Source organism: Balaenoptera borealis, assembly GCF_965194805.1.
Source record: "Balaenoptera borealis genome assembly, chromosome: 16".
NCBI classification, from domain to species: domain Eukaryota; kingdom Metazoa; phylum Chordata; class Mammalia; order Artiodactyla; family Balaenopteridae; genus Balaenoptera; species Balaenoptera borealis.
In genome coordinates, this window is record NC_138872.1 from 67747049 (window position 1) to 67768225 (window position 21177).

The following is a 21177-nucleotide window of genomic DNA, read 5'->3' on the forward strand; positions in this document are numbered from 1 at the left end:
TGAAAACAAGGAGCACGACTTCTGTTAAGGGCCACTTAAGGCAAGACTTTGTTAACAGAAGACAGCCAGGCTCACTTCCTGGCCAGGGCACGGCACAACTCTGAACCTCTCCAAACTATGTATGATGGGAGTCAACAGAAAAACACAATTAAAAGTGGCGCCTGGCTAGAGCGGGCACCCAAACATTTGCTGAACAGATTCTCTCTCAAAGAGGAATGGCCACCTAGGTGACTACTGCACAGAGATGTTAGATGTCACAGACCTCACGCTCAGCACACTCCCAAACTCAACTCGCCGCCTTTCTACCAACATAGTTCCCTTTCCTCCTCCTCCTGTGTGTCCTACCCCAGCAAATCCCACAACCGCTCGTCAAGAGCAGAACACGGGGGGTTAACCCAGAGCCTCAAACCCTTCCCTCTTCCTCTGCTCCACGCCCATCCGAGGTAACACTCTCTGCCACTCCTCACACCTGTCTCCTCCTCTCCATCCACCTTAATTCAAAGTCCTCACTCACTCTTACCCGGACTTCCTCAAGTCTCTTAGTTGTTCTCTCTCCCCCAAGCATCAAACTGCTCCAAACAATCCTCCCCATCCTGCTACCAACAAGATCCTTCTCAACAGCAATCTGAGACCTCGAATCCACATGTCACCTCTGCAGGCAAGGGTTTCAGGATGACAACACAGAGGTACTAACAGGGCATGTCTGGTAAGAGAGATTTTTTTTTTTAATTAATTAATTTATTTATTTATTTATGGCTGTGTTGGGTTTTCGTTTCTGCGCGAGGGCTTTCTCTAGTTGTGGCAAGCGGGGGTCACTCTTCATCACGGTGCGCGGGCCTCTCACTATCGCGGCCTCTCTTGTTGCGGAGCACAGGCTCCAGACGCGCAGGCTCAGTAATTGTGGCTCACGGGCCTAGCTGCTCCATGGCATGTGGGATCTTCCCAGACCAGGACTCGAACCCATGTCCCCTGCATTGGCAGGCAGATTCTCAAGCACTGCGCCACCAGGGAAGCCCCAAGAGAGATTTTTAAAATCTCCTCTGGATTTCAGAAGATGCATCAGATCTGGGACCATCAACACAATGAGGTAAGGGAAGCCACGGGAACAGATGGCAATGCCCACTCAGATGGAAGAGAAAGAAGCCAAGGACAGAATCTTGCAGAAGGCCGATTTTTAAGGGAAACACAAAGATCGAGAAACCACCAGAACCTGAGGCTGCATAGTCAGAAAAATAGGCAAATCAGAAGCATTCCTTTTATGCACGCCAAGAAAAGAGAGTGGCAAGAACAGGGTGCTTATCAGTACCATATCCCACGGAGAGGTCAAATGCAGACTGAGCAGAGGCCACTGAACTGAGCAAACTATGGGCCCCGAGAACTTCGGAGAGCAGTGTCAGAAACACAAGCCAGACAGACGACAAGAGGTTTGGAAGGCAGGAAAGGGAAAGACCTGAAATCACTAAATGGTAAAGTTACACAGAAAAGAAGAGAAAGACCGGCACAGCAGTTTGAAAGGGAAGCAGAAGTGAGGGAGTTATTTTTCCTGAGAGGGAGATCCTGTCATGTGTGTAGGAAAGATGGGGAGAGACAGAAGTCTGGGTGGATAGAAGTGAATCAGAAAGTCAGGCAGGCATAGCACAGGGAGATCAGCTCGCAAGCGGGAAGAGATATGGGGATATATGTATATGTATAACTGATTCACTTTGTTATAAAGCAGAAACGAACACACCATTGTAAAGCAATTATACTCCAATAAAGATGTTTAAAAAAAAAAAAGAAAATTAGGCAGGAGGAACCTAAGTGTCATCTGGCAAGTCCACATCTGTGCTAACATGCTAACTGCCTACAGACGTGGCCATCAGCCCAGTGCTCGTGGTAAAGGAACAGGTTGTTGTTTATTTGTTTTTTAATTTCCAATACCTCATAAACAGATACTCTTTTATAAGATACGATAAGAATGTCAAGGCAACGTCTAGCAGCCTTGTGACAGCTTCTACAACACTGCTCGACTTCTGTACTTGTCTCGTTGTAAACTGCCACAAAGAGCTGCTGGGCCTGCAGAGCGCCCTTGGAGCGTGGCCAGCCTCGCTAACGGCCCAACAAGGAGGGCGACTAGCCCCAGAGGCAGCTGTTCACTCTCAGGCAGTCTGTTACAAAGTTCTTCCTCATATTAAGACAAAATCATGCTCCCTGTAATTTCCAATCTCTAATTCTGCTTTTTAGATAAAATTAAGCCCAATCCCTTATCCACAGGATGGCCCTCGAAGTATGTGAAAATAACTATCAGATCCTCACTTAAGGTCTCCTTCATCAAGATATACTCAGCCGCGCCATCCCCTATCCACACTCTCTGCGTGTGCCCCGGGATGTCAGTCTCTTAACAGTGAACATTTAAGGTAATGAGAAGAGCAGTGCTATCACCATCTGAGTTCTGGACACTGTTTCTAAAGCATCCTTAGGTAGCCAACAGCGGCTGACACCCACGTGACACTGCTGATCATACTGAGCTTGCAGACAACGCGACCCCAAAATTATTGTCACACAGCCTACTGCTAAGTCTGACCTCCTCCTCTTCCATATCTGGACTGTTATTTTTGGACCCAGTGACTGAGCTCCCCAAGGAACACTCACTCATTCATTCACTGTGGCATAGATTTGCTGAATGCCTTCCATGGGCCGGATACTGCTAGACATGCCGGGGTCATTTTACAACCAGGATGGATTCTCTCACCTGCTGTGCCCCAGCCACAGTGGCCTCATTTCTTTTCTCAACCTTCCTCCGACCCCAAGACCTTTGCTTCCTTTACTTACTTGTTTATCCCCACTACACGGTAAACAAGCTGAGGGCAAGACTGTTGTCTGCCTTGGTCCCTGCTGTATTCCCAGTTCCTAGCACAGTACCTGGCACACAGTATGTACTCAACAGACGTGTACTGAATGAACAAAGCCCTATTAAAATGTATCTGGCTAGCTTGAAAGATCAGTGAGATGTTTTGTAGAATACCAATGTTGTCATCTAGTAGATCTGCTCACCTTTAAACTTTGTGACATTCTCAGACGTCTCCCAAATCAATTAAAAAAAAAAAAAAAAGCTAAATAGGATAAGGTGCTACATACAGCATGTGATCAACCAGTTTCAAAGCCAATTATTTATACAAGCCCAAGATTGGAAAAATATGCCTAATGAAAAACTATTAAAGGAATTAGCTGTTAACTGCTTGGGGGAGAAAAGACTTCGTGAGAAGATGAAAACTATTTTCAAATATTTGAAGGACAAATAAGTAGAAGAAAATGAAGCCCTGTCCTCTGTTCTTAATGACCTGAGAGTTCGCCTGCTGGCTGTAGCAACCAGGGACATATTTCAGGTTAACGTCAGTCACCATCAGAGATACCCAAAGAGAAAATGGTGTCTCTGTAAAACAGCGACTGGATAATCACCTATTTGAAATTAGGCAGAACTCAACCATTAGAAAAAAAATTTTAAAGCCCCCTCCGACCCTGAAATTGCATGATTCCCTATATGCAAGAGTGAGCAGTAAGAATCAGTAGCCAGAATTATGATCCTAAACATCAACTCAAAATTAGATGAACTCAAAGTGCTCTCGTCAAGGTTTCTCAAGGCGCCTGAACCTGGAGAGGTTTAAAAACCACAAAGGTCTGTTGCACACTGAACACCAAGAGTGCCTTAGTTCCTTGGTTTCAACTCTGTGCTAGAGCAATGTCTGTTCTTTTCCTCTACACTGAAAGCTTATTTATCCTTTTTAAAGTATTCAGAAAGTCAGCACATCATATTAGTTGTATTAAAGGGTATGAATGATCCAGAATATCCTTCCATAAATGTAGTTCGTGTAGTTTATCACGAACTACAGTTGCATCTAACTGAAGATCTCTAGTATTAGTGGTGGTTTTGTAACTATGTGTTTATTATAGGATCTTCATCTCAAAATAATAACAGAAGGATTTGAAGCTGCAAAGAAAAAGGCACTTCAGTTTTGGCAACTAGTCAAAATATGCAAAGAGATGAACAGTGAAACACTTACAGACATGGCCAGAACATCTCTACATACTAAAATTCATGCTAAACTTGCTGGTGTTTTAACAGATGCTGTCGTGGACTCCATTTTGGCCATTAAAAAACAAGATGAACGTAGTGACCCCTTCATGGTTGAGATCACAGGGATGAAACATAAATCTGAAACCTATACAAGCTTAATCAGAGGTCTTGTTTTGGATCATGGGACATGGCATCCTGATATGAAAAAAAAAAGTAGAAGATGCATACATCTTCATATGCAATGTGCCATTAGAATATGAAAAAACAGAAGTGAATTCTGGCTTTTTTTTTAATAAGCGTGCAGAAGAGAGAAAGAAATTAGTAAAGACTGAAAGAAAATTTGCTAAAGATGGAGTTAAAAAAATAATAGAACTTTGAAAGAAAGTGTGGTGATGATTCAGATAAAGGATTTGTTGTTATTTATCAAAAGGAAATTGACCCCTTTGCCTTAGATGCTCTTGCAAAAGAAGGCATAGTAGCTCTGCACAGACCTAAGAGAAATGTGGAAAGGCTGACGCTTGCTCGTGGTGGGGTAGCTCTAAATTCTATTGATGACCTAAATCCTGATTGTTTGGGAAATGCAGGACTTGTCTATGACTACACACTGGGAGAAGAGAAGTTTGACTTTACTGAGAAACGTAACATCCGTCACATTACTGGTCAAAGGACCAAATAAGTACACACTCATGCAAATCAAAGATGCAATCAAAGGTGGCTTGAGAGCTGTTAAAAATGTTATTGATGATGGCTGTGTCATTCCAGGTACTGGTGCAGTGCAAGTGGCAATGGCAGAAGCCCTGATTAAATAAAAGCCCAGTCAGTGTAAAGGGCAGGGCCCAACTTGGGAGTTCAAGTATTTGCTAATGCAGGGCTCATTATTCACGAGGCTCTTGCTCAGAACTCTGGTTTGGACCTTCAGGAAACACTAGTTTGAGTTCAAGCAGAACATTCAGAATCAGGTCAGCCTGTGGGTGTGGACCTGAACCCAAGTAAGCCAATGGGAGGAATATGGGAACACTACTAAGTAAAGAAATAGCTTCTTCACTCCTGCACTGTAATTGTCACCAACATTCTCCTGGTTGATGAGATCATGAAAGCTGAAATGTCTTCTCTAAAAGGAAGGCTGAACTGAAGCTTCCCTTGTATCATCTGAATCATGAAGACTCTACAGAGTGATCCTAAGAATACAGCTATGGAATTTTGCTCCAAGCTTCAAATGATTTTCAAAGGAATTTTCTTTTCCTATATGAAAAAAGGACAGAATACTGGCACCTATTCAAATCCTGAAGTTCTGAAATTATAATTACAGTATTTTTTTAATTGCACTGCAGTGTACACACATACAGCAGGCCATATTTATCCAATAACAGGATGTTTTGCTTTAGCTTCAGTTATATAAAAATATATGTTAGATAAACATGTTATCTACCTTGTTATTAAATATTCCTGTTGGAAAAAAAAAAAAAAACACGTAGGCAAGGGTCCTATCCACTATTTGTCCATCCATTCATTCAAATATTTACTGAGTACCTACGATCTGCAAACACTATGCTAAGTGGTCTAAAGCATGTTGTCCAACAGAATTTTATGTCTATATCTACACTGTCCAATACGAGTCACTAGCCACGTGTGTCTCCTGATCCCTTGAAATGTGGCTAATGCAACTAAGGAACTGAATTTTTAATTTTAATTAATTTTAATTAAAATGGTACCTATGTTCTTAGTTCCAAAAAGTTAAGAACCACTGCTCTAGTTACTAAGGAAAATAATTTAAAATCTCTAAATTGAAACAAAAATATAACTTTATCATTAACCATTAAAAAGTAAAAAAAAAAAAAAAGGAACTATACAAAGGTTCATGTCTAGAGCATTTCATTTAATCAAGGTTTTCCAGAAATTTAAACTACTTTTTGTTAAAATCCTAAGAGGAATAACACTAAGATGCACATCACATGTGCAGAACCTATGTAAATGCAAAAATCCTTGGGGAGTTTTCTGGGGCATAATTTGTTTCTCCACTGTCATCTTGCCCTGGGCCCTCCCTACTACCCTCACCACCCAACAAATGCTGCCCAACCCTTACCCGCTCCTCTTTGGTGTAGAGTTGGAAACACTGGGATAAAGTGCAAGTTTGAGGCTGATGGTGACGCTCCCTTTGCAGCCGGACACTTTCTGCATCAGGGATATACTCATCTTCGGTATTTACAAACAAGCTGCAATCAGAGGAGAAAAAGCATGTATTAGAGAATGTCTTGGAAAAGTGACACAAAATACAATTAACAGCTTCACAACGTGGCTGTAAATTCATAACCAAAAAGGTCAATATGTAGGAAAGCAAAAGTGGCAAGGCAACTTTTCTATGTTCCAAAATGTCGTGAGACGTTCTCTATCTGTAACGTTATTTTCAAGAAATAACTTGAAATTGTTTTTTCTGGGATTGGGCACAAACTGTACTGATTAATTCATATATTCTTGTCCTTTGTATCAAAGGGCATGCATTTGGCAGAACTTGCTAGAGTTAATGGGTCTGTAATAAAAATCAAAGTAATTTGACCTACACAGTAATTAATGAATATATAGCTTCTGTCTCATTAGCAGCAAACAAATGTTCTAAGGTTTTGGGATCCAGACGACAGAATGTATAGGAGAGAAATAATAAATTACTTAAATAAAGGATCAGCAACACACTTGGATACTTAGCTGAAGAAAACAGAGGTTTGTGTTTCAGCTAATTTGAAAGATCAAAGGTATGCTATCATAGTGATAATTAAGACAATGACTCTACAAACACTAAGTTAAAAAAAATACTTACAAATCTTTTGTTTCCTTGTCCCATTCTACCACTAATTTCACGTGAGCAGTGCCACCTGGTCCACAAGATTTTAGTGCCCTATAGGATGGGGAAGGAAGTCACGTATTACTTTCTAAATAAATGATTTTAATTAAATATACATCCTATCTGAAATCTGAAATCATAGTGTGATTGCTGAAAATCTTCATCATCGTTCCCCATCAGAAAAGGTTTCTGACCATTATAAACTCTTATTTAATAACTTGATTACAACTGGACTGAAAAATCCTTAAATTAAAATATTCAATATGGAAATAAAGATATTGGAAGAAATTTAGTACCACACTATAAGGTTATCCACAATAACTCTTAGATGTTACGATCTTTCCAATTTTTGTCCAATATCTCACCAAATCAATAGAGATTGGACGGGATGATAGTCTCTCTGGGAACAAAGTCTGCTCCTGCATCTCTCCACCTCCCCCCATATGCCATGCTTGGTCCCTGGACTGTGCCCACACCAATGTAAACTGTGCCTTCCTACAAGGCACCCCTCAAGTTTCACCTCACTTATTTCCCCTGAGCTCCTTGGCTCCTTCGCCATCTCCTGAGATACTCAGCATTAACAGTCAGTATTACTCATCAAATAGTTTTTAAGTTTTGCAATGTTTTGGATCACTATCTAATCTATTAACTCTAATCTCTAAAACCAAACAGTGAGTTGCTTTCAAACAGAACCATGTTGTATACTTTTTTGGAATCCTGAAATGCAGGCACTACGATATTTGTTGAAAAAGTCATTATAATGAAAACAATAATGTGTTTTTATATTTATATGTATCCATATATGTATCGTGTGTCTATATACACTTATCTCTATTACTTTATTAATAACAGAAGTATGTTAAAGCACAGAGATAGCAGAGGGGAGAAGATAATTCTGAGGGGGAGAGGAGGGACAGTGTGAAGAGAGGCTCAAAGGGAATGAATTATCAACAGAGGAAACTACACGTGCAAAGGCACACATAAAACCATATTGTGCGTTCAAACAACCCTCAGTACTTTGATGCTGCTGAATGTTTAAGATAGTGGGGAGAAGAAAGAGGCCTGACAGAAGGGAAGTAGTCAGGGTTCAAACCGTGGAGAACTTCACATACTGTGGAAATTGGGCTTTATCTTTGAGGCCACGGGTTACCATTTAAGGATTTCAAGGAGGAAAGTGTTATGATTAGAATTCTACTTTGGAAAACTTTGATCTTGGTGAATATGAAAGTGCAATTCATCTGTGGTCCTGAGACCGATCAATTTACTTTCCTAACATCAGTACTCTAGGCTTTCCTGATTCCAGAAAAGATCATAAAACATATCCTACTCAAATATGAATCAAAAGTAAAATAAGTGTTTACTTTCTAAGTGAGCCTGAAGGACCTACCACACTTCGTAGGAAATTACATCAGACATCACTAGAAATTACACACAAACATATATGAAAGTCTAGAAGGTGATTTCTTTTTTTTTTTACCTTTCTACTGTTGGGTGGCACAGGGGCTGCTCCTCCTGGGGCAGCAAGTATGTTATTCCCACAACACTGACCACTCGCAAACTGAATGGACACACCTGCAACAAATGGCAAAGGCAAATCAGGCTGAGTTTCTCTTCGAGGGCATGTGGTTCACCGGGGCATTTCCAAAACAGATTAGAGGGAGAGCAAACTGTTTTGCAAAATGCTTCTCTACAACATTCTGTAAGGCTGTTGAGCCACTCTAATACACTTTAAATATGATTGCCCCAAATGCAATTTACATATCAAATATGTTATGCAAGACAAGTAATATGTTACTTTAGCTGAACATTAATATAAGTTTTCCACGGATACCTTAACAAAGAAATCATAATTTTGAAAATATACAGATGGTCTACAAAATCTCTCCAAGCTGATCACGTGCTAAACTTTATTAGACAAACATTATAAAGGAACACCTGGCAGTGCATGGAAAACCGTGCCGTGGCCAGCTCCCTTCGTAAAACGAGGGACAGTCCTCATTCTGGAAAACCTGAACACAGCAGATTTTACTACACAGCTTTTCTCCAGGGCTCCCCAGCATTCCAGCTCAGTGTCTGGTCTTTCCTAAGGGCAAAGGTCTGAACTTCCAATCTCACTGTAATGACTGTTTCTTCATGACTGTACACACATGCTATGCTGGAGTACCAAAAGGCTTACACACCTGAATGCCAACTGTGGGCCTCAAGAAATACTTCATCTTCTCCAAGATTTCCCTCTGCAGAAGGTCCCATGCTATTGTCTTCTCTAAGTGCAGCACAAAAGGTAGTCCAAATCTAACACACATAAATATTATAATCACCTTAAAAAGTATGACAATTCCTTTAATACTGTAACTCCTTATTCATGATCTTTTTAAATGGAATCACAATGCAATTAGTTTTAGGACAATTCTCAAAATAAAACAAACAGGAAATTTAATACTCTCGTAAGTGGATGAAACAGTCAGAAGGGAAACTGAGATTTCTAAATGAAATGTAACAACTCATGCACCAAAATGGCTTCTAATAGAGTATGGTGCCAGGTAATAAGATGACAGGATTAGTGGAGATGGGGAGGAAAGCAGGTGGGAGTGGACACGAGTCCAGCAAGCAGCATGGGTCAAACATATAAGAGGTTCGGTGCCAGAGGAAAAGACAGGGCTGGAAGGTCCAGCAGGGAGGCAGCCACATGCTGGTGGCCTGGCAACAAGGAAGGCACTGGCAAGCAAGTGACACTAAAAGTCAGCTCCTAGCCTAGGGCAGAAGTCACGTGGCCCCTGCCAGGTTTCCTATCCAGTGCTGCGCTCACAGGTGTTAGAGAATCAGAGGCGGAGCCATGGTTCTCAGCAGTGGCTGCAGGGTGAAATCAGCGAGGGAACTTTAAAACACAATGATTCCCCCGAGATTCTGCTGCAATCCCTCTGGTCTGTGGCTCGAGCACTGAGGCTGTTTGAGGAGCTCCCCAGGTGATTCTAATATGCAGCCAACATGGAGGAGCACTGGCCTGGCCTTAACTCTCACCCAAGCCCCAGCCATTCAGACCTACTTGCTGTGCTCTGAATGCATCCGACTCACACCCCCAATGTACAGCCAATTCCCTCAGTCTGGACTACCCTTCTCACTCTTCTTTTAAGCTATTTCCTACTCATCCGCAGAAGGAGCCACTGGCATCCTGTTGATCTGTTCCCTGAGCTCTGCTGCACTACAAATACTGCCTGCTTATTCTGCTGCCTCCACCAACAGACTGTGTTACCTGACAGCAGGAACTGTGACCGACTTATCTTCCTAGCCCAAACCGCCAATACCTAGACAATAGTAGATGCTGAATGAATGAATGCACAAGTGAATAAACAAACAGATAAACCCTGACTCAGGCCAAAGGAGGGGTGCTAAGGTCACCAAGAAACCCGCTCCTAACAAGTACCAGTTTACTCACAGCAGTACTCAAGAGTGAGCCTACCTTCCTAAAGACAACTGTGATGCGAAATAAGTTACAAGCACGATGTGTAAATCAGTAGCCATATTTTTCACATGACAATGACCTCACTTTTAAGAGACTAGCACCATGAAAGGGATTCTATAAGTTCTTTATTTTATACAAATACGATGAGCTGCCTTTTCTTCTGTCCCTTAAACATGCCAAGCTCCTTCTAATCTCAGCAACTTTTTTTTCTTTTTAATTTTCATTGGAGTATAGTTGATTTACAATGTTGTGTTAGCTTCAGGTGTACAGCAAAGTGAATCAGTTATACATATACATATATCCACTCTTTTTTAGATTCTTTTCCCACATAGGGGATTACAGAGTACTGAGTAGAATTCCCTGTGCTATGCAAGTAGGTCCTCATTAGTTATCTATTTTATATAAAGTAGTATGTATATGTCAATCCCAATCTCCCAATTTATCCCTTGCCCCCTTTCCCCCGGTACTATCCAGAGAAAACCATAATCCGAAAAGATACCTGCACCCCAATGTTCACAGCAGCACTATTTACAGGAATCAAGACGTGGAAGCACCCTAAACGTCCATCAGCAGAGGACTGGATAAAGATGTGGTACATATATACAATGGAATATTACTCAGCCATAATCTCAGCATCTTTGTACTCAATGTCCCCTCTTCACAGGATCCCTTCCCAAGAGGCTCACACAGTTCGCACCTTCCCACTCGGCTCAGCCCAGCTGCCCCGTCCTCAGGGAGGCCCCCCTCGCCTCCCTCTCTAATACAGTTTTGCTAGAGCCCCCACCAGCATGTTCTATCACACCCGCATGTTTTAACATCTTCAAAGTGACAACGACTGTCTGAAGTTAAATGTGTTTACTTGTCTTTAGTGGCTCTGTCCTAACTAGGATGCAAGCTCCATGAGAACACACAGATCCTGCTGTATCCCTAGTGTTCAGAATAGTGGCCAACACACTGTAAACACTGAAGTACTTGCTAATGAACATCATAAATATACAAATCAACACATTTTGCTTTTATGTTATTTACCATTCTTAAATAAGAAACTTATTTCAAAGCAACATTTTTAAAAGTTAATATAAATGCTACTCTGACAAATATTAGAAACACAGTATCCTTCCTCCCTGAAACACATCCATATCTTGTTATTACTCTAGTTACATTACTATTGTGATAAAGTTACTTTAAAAGTAACTCCCATACAGAAACTAACATAACATTGTAAAGCAAGTATACTCCAATAAAGATGTTTAAAAAAAAAAGAAAAGTAACTCCCATAAATTCTTACAGAGGGAAACAGATTTGAGAGAGATTTCTAACTCCCAAAATGTCTGACTACATGCAGCTGAATGAATACTGGTGCCATTTGCCAAGCCAGGAAATACTGGAGGGTCAGGTTTATAGGGGAACACAATGAGTTCAGTTTGGAACACAAGACTGATGTGCACGTGCCATCCAAGTAGATTTGTTAAGAATTAATAGAAGAAAAAATGCTGTAAAGAAAGTATCTGGATATAGGTCTATAGGTCTAGAGACCCAGGAGGATCTTGAGCTGAAAATATACAAGAGAAATGTGCCTTTAAAAACTACATGAGCTTGGGAGCCATTCTAACTCAGATCTTATCATCCTAATTTTATATTCTCCCCCTCCCAACCCCTCAAATCAGGTCAATTTACACACATGCTCTTTCTAAATATCAGAATCAACAATTAACTACTAAAAGTAAGGATTTTTTTATCCCTACTTTTTAAAACATTTGAAAATATTAGACTTCTAAAGTCTCAATATTTATTGGAAAATAAGTTGGTCTTCACCTTTTCCCTTGCTGCCCAGTGCAGGCTCGGTTACACACTAACAGAACAATCTTGTCGCTTCCTGCTCTCGCGGGGGTTAAGTCCGCTCTCCCCTGCTTTGCTGCTGCTTGTGTAGAAGACAGTCTATAATGATCCAAGCCAAATTTCAAGTGGTTTAGGTTGTTGTTTAAGTGGATTCCTAAAACAAAATGAAAACTTACTTGATCTCTTCAAAATTTTTATTCTTTCATTACAAAAAATTTACCCGTTAGAGAAATTAAGAAGTTGTCATTATGTTATTTACGCTGCAATTGAAAAAAGGAACAAATGACCTACTTTGAGATTACTCGTCTAGTCATAAGAAAATTTTTTGCATCCATTATTTCATTTAAACTCGCCTTATCTACTACCTTAAAACTGAAAATTAAAACTCTTCACCTTCAATGAATATTAGTTTTAGAATGGCAAGTTTGCAGAGATGACCCACCAAGATAAACTTAAAGTGAGACCATACAACCAGCAACCAAATAAAAAAATTTTAATAAAAAATAAAGACTAGTACATGTAGAATGATCTTCAATATTCCAACAGCAGCTGCTTTTCCCTGCTTTAGACCCAGACTTATAAGAAACTCACAGCCATTACGGAACTTTAATACAATCAACTAGCCTGGATCGACCTACAATAAAGTGAACAAAAATATATGTTTGACAGGCACAGTGCTGGTTGCTAAAAACCAGGTCTTCAGACATGCTCCAAAGCAGAGCTATCTGTCAATCAGAGGTACTTAGCAATTCAGCACCTAGCACAAGGTCCTGCACTTAGTAGGAACTCAATAAATGCTTGACTAAATAATTGCTCATTTCTTTAATCCTTTGGAAGTATAGCCTAAGGAAATGACACCCCAAACTGGAGAACAGAAGAAGTCCTCCACCACTACCACACCAAAGAAATAATAACAATATCACCAGAAGGAGAATAAAATAAAAGGTGGTTTACACAAAAGCATCCATAGCAAAACTCCAGCAATAACCTAAATATACAGCAATAGGAGATTTGTTGAACCTATTAACATACAGAGTTAATACTAAAATAAATTCCCGATTAATTAGAGTTTAGAAACGAGAACATAGAAATTAGAAATAAGGAAGAACTGAATCTTCACCAAGCTATTAGAGGGAAGAAAACGTTTTAAGCTTAAATACCACAGAGAAATCACAAAAGAGCAGCAGATTTCACTTCACAACCATTTTAAACTCTGGTATGAGAAAAATAAATAGAAGTCTGAATTTGAGACAATTAACAGGCTCATTTCCCAGGTTTTTGGCAGAAGTAAGGCTGGGAAGACCAGTTCTGCTAAAAGTGATCAGGATTCCCAAGGAGATGAGAGGATACCACTCAACTGCTCAGAAATCAAGCTCCGCATTCATAGTCCAGGCCCATCACTACCAATTGTGCGAACTGGGCCCGTGACCTAACCTCTCTAAGTCTCAGCTCCCTCACCAGTGAACTGGGGAAGACAGTAGCCTCACATGCACGAACAAAATATTGATGAGGCCTTTGTAAAGAACAGAGGCTGACGCATATTCACTAAGTGGTATATTCTTCCAACAAAGGCACTCTCTGGCTAGACTATATAACCTTGGACCTCACCAAATTCATTTATAAATAGAAACTTAGCGCTAACCATAAGCAATTGGGGTATGAAGGGTTAATTTAGTGTTAACCGTAAGCAATTGGGGTACAGTTAAACTTAGCGTTAACCGTAAGCAATTGGGGTATATGAAAGGTATACTCTCTCTGTGTATTACGAAGTACACTAAACTGCTAGGCACAGAAAGATAAAGCAAAGTGTAGTCCCAACTGCAGAGAATTTCACAGTTTGGTAGGAAGGATAGAGAAGAATACAGAGCATTTCCATACAGCATGCTAGTGTCAGAGATTAGCAGAAGCTACACTGGAACACAGGAGAGCAGAAGTCAGTCAGCCAGTCTGGGGTGGGGGAAGTGAGGAAAGGTTTTCTGGACAAGGTGATGATTGGCTATTTTTTACTATAATGCAACTAAAATAAGAAAACAATTTAAACAAACAAAAGCACATGCCTGAAAACACAACAACTAGAAAATAAACAAAAAAATCTCCCAAGTCAAAGAATGACAACTGAAATAAGACTCAAAAAAATAATAATGTAAATATGAGTAGACCAGAGAAATCTGAATCCTAAGCTGGCAGTGCAGAAAGCCGACCAACCCAAAATACAGAATTACCGAAGGTTCAGAGATTAGAGGCACCAGAGACCTCTAGAAGTAGAGGTGAAGGAAAAGAGGAACTAAAACAAGAACTTTCAACAGGGGTACCAAGGCCATTCAATGAAGAAAGAATAATCTCTTCAACAATGGTGCTGGGACTACTGAATATTCACATGCAAAGGAATGGAGTTGAACTCCTACTTCACACCACATACAAAGATTAACTCAAAATGAATCAAAGACCCAAATGTAAGAGCTAAAACTATAAAACTCTTAGAAGAAAACACAGGTAAACCTCATGGCCTTGGATTTGGTGATGGATTCTTGGATATGACTTCATCAAAATTAAGAACTTTTGTGCATCAAAAAACACTACCAAGGAAGTAAAAAGATAGCCCACAGAATGAGAGGAAATATTTGCAAGTCATATATCTGATACAGGTCTAGTATCCAGCAGATATAAAGAACTCTTACAACTCAAAAACAAAAAGACAAGCAACACAATTTTAAAGTAGGGAAAGGACTTGAATAGACATTTCTCTAAAGAAGATATACAAATGGCCAAAAACCACATGAAAAGATGATCAACATCATCTGTCATGAGGAAAATGCAAATAAAAATCACAATGACATACCACTTCGCACCCACTAGGATGGCTATAATCAAAAAGACAGAAAATAACAAACACTGGCAAGAATGTGGAGAAATTGTAACCCCCATATATTGTTGGTAGGAATGAAAAATGATGCAGTTGCTATAGAAAACAGTCTGGCAACTCCTCAGAAAGTTAAACATAGAATTACCATATGACCCAGCACTTCCACTCCTAGGTACATACCCACAAAGGAATTGAAAATAGGTATTCAAACAAATACTTGTACGTGAATGGTCATAGCAGCAGTATTTCATAATAGCCAAAAGGTGGAAATAACTCAAATGTCCATCAACAGATGAATGGATAAACAAAATGTGGTATATACATATAATGGAATAATACTCAGCCATAAAAAGGAATGAAGGACTGATACATGCTACAGTGTGGATGAACCTTGAAACACTATGCTAAGTCAAAGAAACAAGTCACAAAAGGCCACATATTATATGATTCCATTCATATGAAAGTCTAGACTAGGGAAATCTATAGAGACAGAAAGTAGAATAATGACTGCTTAGGACTGGGTGGGATGGGGAGATTGGGAGGTGTCCTTAGGGGAGACAAAGTAGGAGCTAATGAGACAGGAGCTGGAGAAATGAATTTTTAGCAAAGCAAACAGTAGGGAAATTATAAAAGCATGTGGCATGTTCCAGAAATAAAGAGTAACTTGGATAGGGTACATGGGGAAGAAAATGGAATATAGTAGAGAGGCTGGAAAAAAGGCAAGGACCAAATCATGAGGGGCCATGCATTCTTCCCAGGTATTCAGATTTAATCGCAGACAAAAAGGAAGCACTGGTAAATCAATAAGCACATAACGTGGTCAGAACTGCATGTCAGAATAAGTCTGGTGGTGCTGTGAAGAAATAACTGAACGAGAGAAAGCCCAGGGGTAAAGAAGTTACTAGAAAAGCCCAGTTGAGACTGGTCTGCACTGTGTCAGTCGCAGTAGAATGCAGAGGAAAACTTCAATGTTTGATCAGTTGGGAATTAAGTCAAAATCTGAGGGAGAAGTGTTTGGGTCCAGCTTGGGCGAAGAGAAGGATGGTAATGCCGTATTTCACAGAAGAAACGCAAGAGGAACTAAGAAAGAAACGCTCAGTGTAAGATACCTCTAGGACTATAAACAGAGATTCCAGTGGACAGCTGGAAGTCAGGGAATGGAACCAGAAGAAAAGTGGGGGCTAGTGGAGAGTTTAGCTCTAAAAATCACCAGTAGAAAATACTGGTAAGACTGGGTATAGCAGCGGCTCTCAAACTTTCATGTGCATCAGAATCACCTGTTAAAAACAGATTGCTGGGCTCTGCCCCCAGCGTTTCTGTTCAGTAGGTCTAGAGTGGCACCTAAGAATTTGCATTTCTAATCAGTTCCCAGGAGACATTGATGTTTTGACAACCACTGGAGTAGAGCAAAAAGAACAGAAGCCCTAGGATCTTGAAGAACAAGGCCAGGAATAAAGTTTTTCCCAAGAACTGCCTTCTGCCAGGGAAATATGTTACCTAAAATTTATACCATCATAAAAAGATGTGTTATGTGTATTTTACCACAATTTAAAAAAATTATACCATCATATAATAATCTAAAAGGGTAGACATTTGTTAGACCTGCAAACCCAGGTGGTATTATGGAAACAGATACTCATTTACCTCTTTGACTGAGAATTCCTTCAGGCCTAAATATTTCTGGAGTCTCAAAGGCAAAAATGCAGTCGCTTTCATGGACTGTTTCCAGGTCGTCTGTGTCACAAAAGGAACGATGGAACCCATCATAGTACATTTCTGTTAACACAATCTAAAAATGGGAAAAATGTAAATAGTTGGATAACTGGAAAGTCAATATGAATTGATCTCCCAATCCAGCTGTGAACGTCTCCAGACCAGCAGGACCGCAGTGATCCGAGGGCTTGGAGACACCTCATCAAGCCGATGTGATCTGCCTTTAATAAGAGAGTCTTGGAAGCACAGTATCTTCTATGATTGTATAACAACATACTGATTTCAGAGTGCTGTGGCTCTAAATCCAGAGTTTCCTCTAAGTTTCGGTGAAGAGACTCAGCAGATACAAAGTCTAAGGCCCTTCTTTCACAGGGGGAAGAAACTAAAAAGAGATGGAGTGACTTGCCTAAGGTTATACAACTACTCAGCCTCGTAGCGAGGAGAGAGTCCACATCTGACTCCAAGACTTTCTCTTACCATTAAATTTTCTTCTTTTCAGATTAAAAAATGTCAAATAATCATGGACATTTGTATTGGAAAAAACATGAAATCAACTCAGATGTCCAACAAGAGGAACTAGTTAATAACTACACTATAGTTCTACTGGAATTATAAAGCGCTTCCAAAGAATGAGCTGCATATATTTGCACTAACGTGGAAAGATCTCCTAAGTAAATATTAAAAGTAGGGAAAGAAAAATGTGAGTACACAGTTCCGTTTTCATAAAATATTAATATAGTACATGCACAGGAAAAAATATGAATGAATATACAACACAGTATTAAAGTTAGTAACCCTTAGTTCTTAAGATACTTAGTACAAGATACTTTCACTTCTAAGTTAAGTTTCTGAAATGGTTGAGTATTTTATAATGAAAGAAAAACAAAAGATGGGGAAAAAGACAATGGAGACATTTAGAGACCTCATTACGTGCTCAGCAGCACCCTCTAGTGAAAAAGCACTGGACTGAGCTTGAAGAAGTTCCAGTTCTGGCCTGCCACCAACAGCCCTGTGATCTTGAACAAGTCACATGGTTTCTCTGGACCTCCTTCAAATGAGGGGGTTGGACTGGACCCCTAAGGTCCCCTCTACTATCACAAACATACTATGAGTTGATGAGGTGAAAGGAGCTTGGTGGCATATTCCACAAACAGTCCAAGAAAAATATTCCTGGCCCTTTTTTCTTCTAATGATTTTAATGACCGTACTGTTTTCCTGAAGGTGAACATGCAAGTATAATTCACTTTCTCCAGCAAGCTGAAGTCAAAAACAAACTTGTAATTACATCACTCATTTAAACAATGCAAAAAGAGCCAGACAGCACTGGAAGATTTAAAGATACAGACAGATCTGCCTCGGACACACATCTAAGCCTCCCTCTTTCTGTCTTTTCCCTCATCTTGAATTTAAAATAAATAAATAAATAAATAAATCAACGAGCACCTCAAAGTAAGGAAAAATGTGAACATTTTATCAATCTGCCAGTACTTGGCCTATGAAAATGTGAGATATTTGCTATATCAGGGCAACACTGCTGGTTGTTTTTGTTTTACTGTGGTAACTTTTCAAATGAGGTTCCAGGAGGCCAAAGTACAAAACACCTTTATTAGTCACATGATTACATAGCAGCTTCCAGAAGTTATCTAGGGAAAGCTATTCAGCCACTGAATCATCTTCCCTTGGTAAATTTTAAATAGGGAATTTTTTTCCAAATAAAACCCCAACAGTGAATTGAGTAAAAGAGTATGCAAAAGTATGTCAAGTCACAAGCAGGCCAAAATTATTTTTGGTCAATATAAGTACTTACCAAAAATTTACCCAAAAAAGAAAGGGAGGAGGTACAACTTTCTTTTCTCTTATCTAAACAAGGTAAGAGACTCTAGTCTAGCTTTAATCAGAAAGTAAACCAAACTGAGCACCTACATGTACTGTACTAGAAATAGGCCCATTCTTATCACCATAATGGGAAGGGATTTTCAAGAGCCACTGGTTGAGTTTTCTAAGCCTCTCTGACCTTCAAATACCACAGGATGCTCTTCCTATTGCCCACATGAGCATCCACAGAATGATTTAAGAGGGGTTAACTAATTATACTTTATAAACAAAGCTAAAAGAAGGTCTTGGTGTAAAGTCATAGCTTTTCCTTTTAAATATATATATACAATTAAATGAAACATGAGAAGTTTTGTGTATATTTTTCTCCTTTGGATCCTGATTTTTTATTTTTCCCTCAACACTAGAAACAACTGGTTTTAAATTTCTCTCCAACCATGTTTGGCTGAGAACTGTTAAAAAAACTCCAGAAGAAAAAGCAACACTTTTGTGGCTCATGTGTAATCGGTCTTAGCAAGCTTATTACCTGATCAGTGGGGATCTTTGTTTCCATAGACACTGCTTCCCGAAGTCTGGCGACAGTCCCAGACAGAGGCACGGCCACACCAATCCGCATGCAGTGAGAACATTTCCCTTGATACACTACAGTGACATACAGAGGCCTGTACAGATCAAAGTCAGATATTCCTATTAGTCACTTACTTCAACTAAAATATAGAAGCAGAACAACCCTGACCTGGAATCAACAAAACTAAAGCTAACCCACACCTTTAGTTGGACCTAAGTAGAACTATCAAACAACAATCAAGAACTCTTTGGGAAAGGCAATACAGCATAATAATAAAGGCAACACAACAAAAATACAGCATATCAATACTTGGCTCTGTGCTTTGTATATTCTTTATAACAGCGTTAACTCCTAGAAATTTCGAGGAACAGTTCAAATAAAGCAGCTAATTAAAAGTGGAACATAAGGTCTCTAGAGGCTCTAGAAGGCATTCAACAACCTTCTCCGGCCCCCATACTATAGGTGGATGACCTATAGGCAGAACAGACTACAACCAGACCAACCAAAAAGACTTGCTTGCCCCGTGCACCTGCTCACCCTGCAAACTCAGACAGGCATTTATAAATTTCTATAAGGCCTTAACAATGCCTGTATTCAATTTATCACTAATCCAATTACTTGTTTAAATATGCAAGAAGCACCAACAGGAGCCTACAGAGGAAAAGGAACATATAGGAATATAGTCTTAATTTTATTAACTCTGTTCTTACCTTGTGTGGGGTAGTGGAATTGGCAAAGAAATGCAGAGGAAAGGATCAAAAGTGTTGCTCTGCTTCTGGCAATGAGGACACGTCAAAGAAGATCTGCAGAAATAAAAATGTAAGACACTCACATTAAGATCACCTAGAACTACATAAGCACACAACATAAGGGAAATTTTAATTTGCTCGTACCTGTACTGGGCTTGAAAAAGTTCTTGTACGAAAGTGCTACAGACAGGAAAAGATGGTCCCTCGGGCATCATATCAGTCTCTGACGGTGGCTAAAAAAAAATAAAGTACAATTTCACAGATTAAAAGTGCCAGTTCTTAATTAAAGATGAGCCTAAAAATGTCACAGATGTCCTTGACCTCCTTTACAAGATCTGCATCAGATCCAGATGTTTCAGGGAAAGACATCTGCTAAAGGAACCAGAACACAGATGCCAGGGTGTGGGTCACATGGACTCATCGCCTCACAGGCTCTCACAGACACAGTGCTTACCTGTCTCTCCACCCCATCCAGGCAGTCGGGAAGTCCTTCCCAGAGTGCTCCAATCCCCCTCCAACTCTCAAAGGGCCCCCTCCAACCTCTTCCAGGAAATAATCCCAACTATTCAAAAGTACCAATTCCTCCCCTGCCTAAAGAGAATTTTTTGTCTGGCACCTATTACCTCTGCTGCTTATTTGGGCCTAATCATTCTACTTCACATTTTACTTAACCTTTTCGTGTCCCTCCCCCTCACAGTTATTGGGCATCAGCTACCACGTGCAGAGAGCAATGCAAAGGGCATTAAGATACAAAGATAATAAGACACAGTGCCTGACCTTGAGTACGTCTCAATCTGGTGGGAAAGTCAGCCGCAAGCATATAGTCATATGATAGTACAGAATGTTCAGGCACAAAGGACCTTGAATCAGAATACTTTAACAACTTACCAAAACTAGAAATTTAAAACTTGAGGTATACACAATGTTCACTGCAGCACTATTTACAATCGCCAGGACATGGAAGCAACCTAAATGTCCATCGACAGATGAATGGATACAGAAGATGTGACACATGTATACAATGGAATATTACTCAGCCACAAAAAGGAACAAAATTGAGTTATTTGTAAGGAGGTGGATGGACCTAGAGTCTGTCATACAGAGTGAAGTAAGTCAGAAAGAGAAAAACAAATACCGTATGCTAACGCACATATATGGAATCTAAAAAAGCGGTACTGATGAACCTAGTGGCAGGGCAGGAATAAAGACGCAGACACAGAGAACGGACTTGTGGACACGGTGGGGGGAAGGGGAAGCTGGGA

General features: G+C 40.1%; 1 protein-coding gene and 1 pseudogene across 4 annotated transcripts in view; one reads left to right on the top strand and one right to left on the bottom strand.

Annotated features, from left to right (window-relative positions):
• USP31 (ubiquitin specific peptidase 31) overlaps positions 1 to 21177 on the bottom strand; it is a 98482-nt gene that overhangs the window by 30497 nt on the left and 46808 nt on the right. For all 3 annotated transcript variants that reach the window (XM_082362384.1, XM_082362385.1, XM_082362383.1), the window contains 9 exons: positions 20060 to 20148; positions 19877 to 19969; positions 19125 to 19260; positions 16697 to 16841; positions 12166 to 12343; positions 9071 to 9182; positions 8368 to 8462; positions 6867 to 6944; positions 6138 to 6267 (listed from right to left, as the gene is read on the bottom strand). In XM_082362384.1, the coding sequence (XP_082218510.1) occupies positions 6138 to 6267; positions 6867 to 6944; positions 8368 to 8462; positions 9071 to 9182; positions 12166 to 12343; positions 16697 to 16841; positions 19125 to 19260; positions 19877 to 19969; positions 20060 to 20148 (1056 nt within the window). The remainder of the gene's footprint in view (positions 1 to 6137; positions 6268 to 6866; positions 6945 to 8367; positions 8463 to 9070; positions 9183 to 12165; positions 12344 to 16696; positions 16842 to 19124; positions 19261 to 19876; positions 19970 to 20059; positions 20149 to 21177) is intronic.
• On the top strand, positions 6 to 5855 carry LOC309614339 (T-complex protein 1 subunit zeta pseudogene; annotated as a pseudogene). The gene has a single exon. The product of its transcript is annotated as a T-complex protein 1 subunit zeta pseudogene (transcript).